Source organism: Falco cherrug, chromosome 10, assembly GCF_023634085.1.
Source record: "Falco cherrug isolate bFalChe1 chromosome 10, bFalChe1.pri, whole genome shotgun sequence".
Classification (NCBI taxonomy): Eukaryota; Metazoa; Chordata; class Aves; order Falconiformes; family Falconidae; genus Falco; species Falco cherrug.
Window position 1 is genome coordinate 16,361,791 of NC_073706.1, and position 9,507 is coordinate 16,371,297.

The following is a 9,507-nucleotide window of genomic DNA, read 5'->3' on the forward strand; positions in this document are numbered from 1 at the left end:
GATGCGGGTGTGTGGGGGTACTGGAGTGCTGGGATGTGAGGGTACAGGCTTGTGGGAGTGCTGAGGTGTGGGGATACAAGGGTGCCGGGGTATGGGGTTGCGGGGGTGCCGGGGTGTGGGGGTGCCTGGGTGCGGGACCGGGCTCGCTGCCGCTAGAGGCGGCCCCACGGGTCCTCCGCCCGGAGCCGTCGGACATCGCTGCGACACGCGGGCTGGCAAGGCTGTGGGCGGGGCTGTGGGCACCGCCAATGGCAGGCGAGCCCGCGGCCGCGGTGGGCGGAGCCTCGCCGTAGCAACCCGCCGAGTTGCCCCTCCCCCTAGCAACCGCCGCCGCTCCCTGCGCGCCTCGCTCTGCCCGCGGCCGCCCAGCGGCGCTCGCCGCCGCCGCCGTGACGCGCGCGTGACGCCAGCGCGTAGCGTGCGGGTGACGTGCGGTCCCGGGCAGGCGGGCGGGGCCGGTTTGAACGCGGAGGAGACGGGGCGAGAGCGGGGCAGGTAACGGGCCGGGCCGAGGCGCCGAGGTGGCGGCGGGGCGACGGGCGGCGGGCGGGCGGCCGGGGGGGCGGGCCCGGGCCCGGGGAGCGGCCGGGCGGGGCGGGCCGGCCCGGCGGGCCGTGAGGCGACCGGCGTGAGGCCTGCAGGGCCGGGCCGCGCCTGCCCCGGGCGCGGGGTGCCGCGGGGCCCCGGCGGGAGGCGGCGGAGCGGGGCACAGCGGCGGGGGCGGTCAGGGCCGGGGGGGCGAGGGCCGCGCCCCACCCGCGGCGGGGCCGTGCGGCGCGGCCGTGCGGCGCGGCCGGCCCTGCCCGGCGGCAGCTGCCCGGGGCGGTGCGGCCGGGCGGCGAGCGCGGCGGCTCCGCTTTGTGCCGGCGGGGCCGGGCGGGGGCCGCCCGCTGCGCGCTTCCCCCCCGAGGGACCGCGCGGGGCCGGGGCGCGTTGGGGTCGCGGGGGTGGCGCGGGGGCGCGTGCCGTGCGCGGCCGCGGTTCCTGCCCGCGGAGGCCCGTGCGCGCCCCGGTGAGCCCTGCCCGGGGGGAGCGCGCAGCCGCCGCCTTTGCTTCTGGGATCGGCCGGGGCTCCCGGCTGGGGCAGCGGGGCTGTCCCCGCACCGCCCTGCGCGGGCGGCTGGGCCGTGGCGGCTCCGCGCCAGCCTGGGGCGTGTGGGAGCGCGGCGGTGACAGCCGGTGGCCGTGGCGGCCGGGGCCTTACACCTTCCCTTCTGTCTTTCAGAAAATGGCAGTTAATGTGTATTCTACTTCAGTGACCAGTGATAACTTGAGTCGACATGACATGCTGGCGTGGATCAACGAGTCTCTGCAGCTGACGCTGACGAAGATCGAGCAGCTGTGCTCAGGTAAGGGGGCTCAGGGGAAGCCCCGGTTCGATGGGTACCCTGGTTCTGTGGAGGTGCAGCTGCGCTGGGTGAACTGCCTGTGCTGGCCTTCTATAGCCATGCTGTTGGCTTAATTCCTGGCATCAGCAGGTTCATGGTCAGTGTTACAGTCTGGTTATGGCTACGGTTTTATTGAAATGGTTGTTAGTAACATAAGCATGAGGAAGAGGCTTGTTCTTCTGACTCGCTGCAGTATAGATGCAGTAAGAATGAATGAGGTCAATGTGGGGAAAAAAAAAAAAAGACTCTGAGGAGAGGGTGTTTTCCAGTGAGGAAATAAGCATTTACTCTTGATGTATAGAGTAAGTCTTAACAGGCATGGTAACGAACATGAACAAACGTGACTCCTTATGGAAGAGATCTACTAAGAGGGAGGAACTCCTCTTTGGGAAGTTGGGCAGAAGGAGAGGTGTGAGGAGGGTGTACTGGTGACTCTTGGGTTCACCTTCTGGGCTTTGCAACTCCTTATAGTAAAGGAGTGTGTCAGTCTGTGTCAGCCCAGCTGACTTTAGCATGGCTGAATCTTGGATGGAGTTGTAGGCAGAAAAGGGGAAGTGGTTGTGGTACAGAAATGGAGTCAAGTGTCATCAGAGGGAGGAGTGTGTGTGTGTGGGAGGAGGCTTGTAAAACTGAATAGCAGGTAATGGTCTATGGGTAAGAGTTGAAAAAAAACCTTAAGGCTAAAAATGCAGCCTTGGTAAAAGATGGTGATTTAGAGAACTGCAGCAGGTAGGTGGAAGGGACTCGGTGAAAAGTGGAAGTGCAGCCCATACAGTGAGTTTGAGATAAGGTGTTGTTCACAGGATGAGAGATGTGGAAATTGGAGGTGGAAAAAAAGGAGGAATAAATTTAGGTTTGGGACTGTCAAGGCAGCCTGTTGCTGAGTCCATGGAAGAAACGTCAACAAAGAATATAGAGAAGCAGAGGACTTACAGTAGACATCTGGCAGGTGTTTGTAGTGGCTTTTGTCTAGTGAGGTGTTGGAGAAGAACTGTAAGGGTGAAGGAACTAAAGATCTACAACCACAGGAGTAAAGGAAATGATAAGGATTGTCTGCTTTCAGATAGGCAGGTTAAAAAACCTGTTGTGTGCAGCATTGACTTATACAGCTGAGAAGTTTTGCTTAGACGTGGTGCAAGTCTTGAATGCTGTGAGAGTTCTGCCTAGAGAAGTGAGGATAATTAATACTGACTCTGCAGAATTTCAGCTCACCTGTTCTCAGGAAAAGCCTGTGAGCTATTGATGTGGCATGTGCAGAGTAATGTCCCTTTCCTGTGTCTGCAAAAATGCTTCATGCCTCTGCAAGTATGGAAGTGGGTTTTGTTGTCTGTCATAGTCATGTGAAAGCAGGAGTTTCCAAGCTTGCTTTTGTTACCTTTGGCAAGGGCAGTAGTGACAGCAGCGATTTGAGGTTGCAGAAATGCACAAAAGATGACCTTTGACTCATAACGTGGTCTTTTTTTTTTGTAATGATGCTTATTGCTCTGATTACCAGTAGTTAGCAAACCCCTGATTTCTGGCAATTTACTAATTTTAATTAATTTTGAGTTGGGCACTGGAGTTTTTCAGCAAGTGAACTGAAAGACAGTGCAGATCAAATGGCGAATTTTTTTTATTTACACCAGTGGATGAGCAGCAATCTTCTAGGAACAGGTGAAAATGGGAGACCCAAAAGACCCACAAAATAGCCTGACAGAAAGTGAACAATATAGGGCCTTCTGTTACCTGTGGTTGCAATGAATAGACTAGTTTAGGGCAATACCACTATGGTTTACTTCTTGGCCTCACAAAAGCTTGTTGTGTAGCTGTTTGATATTTTAGGTTAAGGTTCCCACTACTCTCCGTGTGCATCTAATTCATTGATATTGATAAGGGAATAACGGTAAGAATGTTGCAATTGTATTATCAGTAGCACGCAGTTGCAGATCACTGCAGAGTGAGGATATAGTTTAAAAATATTTTTTTATTGGGTATGTATATTATATGAAAGCTAATCTACTCTTTGGGGCTGAACTGAATCCTTCTTTTGGTCTTATTACAGTAAGAGCTGAAATGAAGGACATGAACTATTTAAAAGTAATAGAAAGAAACACTGTCTTATTTCAGTTCTTTGATTAAGGCTTGATTTAAATGTAATACAGCTTAATTTGTCCTCTTACCTTTGAGGACACCTTGAATTGTGTGTAGGTTCTGTTTGTAGTAAGTGAATGTATCACTATTTTAATAATGTTTAAATACAGCTTTTAGAATAATTATTTTTTCTAGTTTAGCTTTATTAATGTTGGTAAGAGGATAAGATAGCTTTGATAAGAGATTACATGGCTGTTAGACACCTGTGATATCTCAGATCTGTCTGTATTGATGTCCATGAAGAAAGGAAGGTCAGATTACTCATTTGATTTTTTTTTTTCCCCTCTTTGAATTATAGAGGCAGGATTGCTCTTGTTCATTAGAGTTCAAGTCATGAAACCAAAAGTTTGGTTCTGCAGCTTGCTTAAGGTTATTTACAGCCATGCTGCACTAAACAAAGGAGAATGAAGGTTCCTGTTTTCTTGCTTTTGATGCCTTTAAGGGGTTGTGTAGCTGAGGAATGAGTCAGGTCAGTTTGCTGATCTGACTGAAAAACAGCTTATGTAGGCTAGTGAGCTGACTTGATTCATCCTGGGATTTGTATTCTTTTCCTTTTGGCAGGTGCTGCGTACTGTCAGTTTATGGACATGCTCTTCCCAGGTTCTGTAGCGCTCAAGAAAGTGAAGTTTCAAGCAAAATTGGAACATGAGTACATTCAAAACTTCAAGGTTCTACAAGCAGGTTTTAAACGAATGGGTGTTGACAAAGTAAGCTGGTTTGTAATTGATTCAAAAGTAGATGGAACATACTTTAAAATTTAGAGCTAAATAAATCTGGGAACAGAGTTTGCTTTTTGTTTGTAAATCTCAAAACTTTTGGTTTTGGTTTGCACTGGTGTCATCACTTGATCAAGGATGCCATCTGCTTTACTCCAGCTAAGGTTAGGTTTCCATTTCTTCATGATGACATGAATTCTTAGATTTTAATTGTGTGCAACTTACGTAGCAGAGGCTAACATTGAAATTCCTATGAGATAAGGTTTACTTAAGCTTCCTATTTGAACCGTCTTTGTACCAGGTATGTTACCATAACCTGCTGGTATGATAGTCCTAAGGACTTCCCATTCCTCTTTACAAGCATGTAGAATCACAGAATTGTTTAGGTTGGAAAAGACTTTTAAGATGATCAAGTCCAACTGTTAACCCAGCACTGCCAAGCCCACCACTAAACCGTGTCCCTGAGCGCCACATCTACACATACTTTTAAATGCCTCCAAGTATTGAAATATGTAATTTTAAGCTAGTGAAAATGAGATCTGTGAAAAAGCTTTTCAGATCAAATGGTAGTTATGCTTACAGAAGGGTGATTTATCTAGGTAATAATTACCGACAGCTTGTTTAGTGTGATGCAGAACACTTCTGTGTTAAAGCTTTTTCCTGTCCTCTAAGAAGGCACCTCATTCAGTGTTGACTGGCAGCTTCAACACACACTGAATCTGTCTTCTGCGTGGGGGAAGGAGCTTGTGCAGTATGTCCAAAACTGGACACGTGCTTTCAAATGCCAAATAATCACATACTGGTAATGGCTCTTGGCCCCAGGTCATGGACTGTCAGCTCATGGCCTACAGACAAGACTTCACAATTTGCTGCATCTTTTTAATAATCTTCAGTTATACTCCTAATTCCAGAGAAATTGTAAGTAGCAGGTCTGTGTGTTAGCGGTCTATGAAATTGGCCAGCAGTCCAGATTCATGAAACCTAGCACTGGATGAGCCAGCTTCACGTTTACAGAAGGAAGTTTTGTGTTGAAACTTGATGTAGCAGAAACCTTGCTGCAGAATTATTTAAATTATGTGGACCCTCACAGTGAAAGCATGATTTGTTTTTAATTCCAGTTATTAGCAAAAATTCTGCTATTTGACATACAGTTATGTTGAAGGAGGATTTTCTTTAGACTGGACAAAGAATTACATTTGCATATCTTCTGAGTGCACTAACTTGAAAACTTTTTATATAAAGAGAGAGAGAGGTTCTTTATCCTTAATATGAATTTGACTTTTTTCCTTCCAGATAATTCCTGTGGACAAACTAGTGAAAGGAAAATTTCAGGACAACTTTGAATTTGTTCAGTGGTTCAAAAAATTTTTTGATGCAAACTATGATGGGAAGGAGTATGATCCTGTTGCTGCTCGACAAGGCCAAGAGACGGTAGCACCGAACCTTGTTGCTCCAGTTGTGAACAAACCCAAGAAATCTCTCAGTTCTAGCAGTGCAGGTAGAGAATATAGTTAAAAAGATTATCTAGATCATTAAAAACTCTGGGGAAAGTAAGATTGGGTTGCTATTTAAGATCAGTGTATGAAATTGTAGTATTTTGCATCTTGTTTCAGAGGTGCTAGGCCTCAAACACTGAGTCATCCTGTAGTAGCCAGTTATCTGGAAGCTACAGAAAGAACAACCTTTAAAAGAGAAAGTGGCAAGGATCGGTGCCGACACATGCGAAATAATAATAAAAAAAAGAAGACATGTCACATGGAGTCAGGAAGAAGGAAGGAACATGTCTTCAAACTCTTAACTGCCTAAGCATGTTTGGAAGGGGGTTAGTACCTTTCTAGGAGGAATAAAGATGTTCTGAGAGGAGCTAACACTGAATTAATCTTGCAGCCCCACAGAGGCCCATTGTTACACAAAGGACCGCAGCAACCCCGAAAACTGGTACTGGAATGGTCAAAAAGGCTGGGGGAGATGACGAATCAGCAGGATTGATTGAGCAGGTGTGTTGGCCAGAATGGCACTGTGCTGACCTGTGCTTTATAGATTTATGTGCAGGTTTTTTCTTTTTTTTTTTTTTTTAATAGCTTGAAATGACTGGGTCAGGCAGATGGAAGAAAATGATCTGAATCTAGTAAGCTCATTTAAAATCACTTAATCGGAAGCCTTCATTATAATGGTCTTGCTTTCCTGATAGGAGCGAAACCCTTTCTGCAGTACATGAGTACCCCCGGACATTTAAACCTAATATGTGCCATATCATGCATAGCATTGTTTTTAAGTATTTCCACAGCTGTGTTGCAGCTATCACAGCATTCCAACTGAGCTATGAGCAGCTGCTACTTCACTGAAATACTGAATGTAATACAACTAAAACTGCCATCAGTGTGAGCGTTGTCTTGAAAAAATGTCTTGGCAAAGAAAACTGCAGGGTTAGTGCTTTACCTATTTCATGTAATAACCCTTTAGAATTTCCAAGTGGTATCACTTGTGTTGGACTGGGTGTTTGTTGTGGCAATAATATTACAATTTGAGAAATACAGCTTTTCCTCCTCTCACAGTCCCCCTTCCCACCCCATCTTGGTTATCTTTGAAGTGCTTTGCATATTAACACCCTTCTGAGACGTTCGGGGAGCCTGCCTTTTCGATAGATACTACTGAATTCTGTCTTTGGTGGATAAATTATTATTGGTGCCTTTTGGCAGATCAATGTATTGAAACTTACTGTTGAAGATCTGGAGAAGGAGAGAGACTTCTACTTTGGCAAATTGAGGAACATTGAATTGATCTGCCAGGAGAATGAAGGGGAGAATGATCCAGTGTTGCAGAGGATTGTGGAAATTCTTTATGCCACAGATGTAAGTAATCTGGTATAAATTATATTGCATAGGTCCTCCCTCCCCTTGTAATTGGAAGCTGGTTTGCTTTCCAGGGGCTCTGTCTATTTCTACATTATTATTTTTTTTCTTTAGGTTTATGGCCTAGCTTTTTCCTGTAATAAAGGAACAGATAACATAATTATAGTCAGGCAGCAAACAAGGTTAGCCTTTCATGAAGGCTAACATGTAACAAATAGATCAAAGCTGAGGAAAATAACTCTTCTGGTAGTATGTCTTGACGCTGTAAATGGTGTCTTAAGGGTATTTATCCTGAGTAAAAGGAGGGGAAAAAAAAAAGAGCATACAGAGTAGCCAGGAACTGGTTTGACATCAGATATTCATTAAAGCACTTGTTTTATTCCCCTTCAGGAAGGCTTTGTGATACCTGACGAAGGAGCACCGCAGGAGGAACAAGAAGAGTATTAACAGACCACATACTGTACCAGCAGAGCAGCAACATCAGAATTCTTTGCCCCAGATCATGTGCTTAACTGTAAAATACTCCACTTTATTCTTAGAGGACTCACTGGTTTCCTTTCATAAGCAAAAAAGTACCTCTTCTTAAAGTGCACTTTGCGGAAGTTTCACTTTTGACAGTGGGTTTGAGTTAGGAGCTCTTTCTCACTTCGTAGCAGAGCAGTATTCACATCTAGGGTGGTATATTTAGGGAGCAAGAGGCTGAATATTTGGAACTTGTTGCAGAATGGTTTGCTGGTAAAACACTGGTTTGTGGGAAGACTCTTTTTGTATCTAAGGTGGTGTGTAGTAGAGAAATTAAAGACTCTGACTCACAGAAAGATTGAGTTAATGTGAAATTGCAGCACAGAAATTATAATAAAATGCCTTAAGAGTATTTAAAATATGCTTCCATATGCCAAATTGAAGTAATGTGACAGGAGATTTTATGTGCTTCATATTGGGGGTAGACGTTTGTTTAACTCCATTCACTGCTGTCTGAGAGGCCTTGCATGGCAATCTCACTTTGTCAGCAAGTGCTCAAAAGGGGCTATTAAAACAAAACTCCATTCCTATGTAAAGCTGCTTACTAAGTGATTAGTTCTCGATGAAATAGGCCTTAATGTTGCCTGTCACAAGATTAGAGGGAGTATGAACAGCTGAGACACATAAATTACCTTGAAGAGTGCTAAATCCTTTTTCTGTGGCATTGTGGCTAATGACTTTGCCAAAATGTACTGTGTTTTCTGTAAGAAAAAAACAACAAAAAAAGCAAAGGGCATCTAGTCTTACTGCCTAAAATGTTCTTCAGAAGTAATTTTCCTTTCTGGCTCTTGTTTCTATTTGTCCTGTTTCTCTATTTTTGTTGCTATGATTTTGGTCTCTTACTTGTTCCTTTCTCTTTGCCATCCCAAGAAATGCTGATCAAATCCAACAGTTGTAACAGGACTTGCACTGTGCAACTGTCTTAGAATGAAAGTGAATTGAGCATGAGGATGATGATTTTTCTGTTTCTCTTTTTTTTTTTTTTTTTTTTTCCTTTCAGACCAGGGCATATCTAATAATACTTGCCAGTTCAGTAGTCTTCTGGGGTAAAAACTAAAAGATGCTGGCTAACAGAGCTAATGTTATTGCAGAAAATACAGTACTGAGACTAACTTAAATATTAATATTTAAAGTACTTTCTTTAACTGTCCTTTTTTGCTATCATGCCCCTCATTACTGTTGTGTTTGGCAAGATCCTGCAAGACTTCTGATTCCCCTTCACTACTGAGATTGATCAGTCCTGTTGTGCTTGTACTCATTTGTTCCTGGTGGTAGCTTGTCCTAAAATGTGTGTAGGAGAGCATTTTATGGTAATTGTTGTGTAGTGCATGAATCTTTGTGAAATTCAGAGAAAAACCCAAATTCAGTGAATGCCAAAAATGCAAGTATTTAGCCATTGTTTAAAATTGCAGTGGTGCTATTTCTCTTGTGGCCTTTTAGACTTTTGTTGCCCTAAAACTCCATTTACTGAGAAACCATATTTGACTTGGATTTTTCTTGACAGGGTTTTTCTATTTTAAGCAGTTTCTAAATAAAGTTCTGTATTTCAAGAGTGTCATGTCTACTGAAGTCTCTCATGCTTTCAGATACATTTAGGCAAAGCTAAAGTTTGTGATGGTTTTCATGATGAAGCTTGCAGGACCTGGAATATCAGCTTTCATTCTCCAGTCCTAGTTGCAGTCATTGCTGACTCGAGTAGCAGTAATGTTGAGACTTTCTTTGGAGTGTGCTGGGGGAAACCATTGCCTGAGTTTACTGAGTTTCTTTTTTTTTTCCTTTATATTTTTTTTTTCTCTCTCCTTCCCACAAGTGGATGAAATGTGAATGTGTTGTTGGCTTCCTCCTCCTAATGGTGTGTGAGAGAATGGGGCTTTGTAACAGGAATGCTGTCATGTGACT

The 9,507-nt window shown here is 45.0% G+C and overlaps 1 protein-coding gene across 1 annotated transcript; it reads left to right on the forward strand.

Moving 5' to 3' along the window:
* The first annotated feature begins 346 nt into the window (after positions 1-346).
* Positions 347-9,163, forward strand: MAPRE1 (microtubule associated protein RP/EB family member 1). The gene is made up of 7 exons (XM_055722478.1): positions 347-495; positions 1,226-1,349; positions 4,080-4,225; positions 5,528-5,732; positions 6,122-6,231; positions 6,934-7,086; positions 7,477-9,163. The coding sequence occupies exons 2-7, from the start codon at positions 1,229-1,231 to the stop codon at positions 7,531-7,533; spliced, it is 792 nt and encodes a 263-aa protein (XP_055578453.1). The 5' UTR covers positions 347-495; positions 1,226-1,228; the 3' UTR covers positions 7,534-9,163.
* The last annotated feature ends 344 nt before the right edge of the window (positions 9,164-9,507 follow it).

Bases quoted from the DNA above. Each gene is read 5' to 3' on its own strand.
- MAPRE1 (XM_055722478.1), top strand. From the start codon at position 1,229: ATGGCAGTTAATGTGTATTCTACTTCAGTGACCAGTGATAACTTGAGT. The intron at 1,350-4,079 runs GTAAGGGGGCTC...TCCTTTTGGCAG, and splicing joins GATCGAGCAGCTGTGCTCAG to GTGCTGCGTACTGTCAGTTT. The intron at 7,087-7,476 runs GTAAGTAATCTG...ATTCCCCTTCAG, and splicing joins AAATTCTTTATGCCACAGAT to GAAGGCTTTGTGATACCTGA.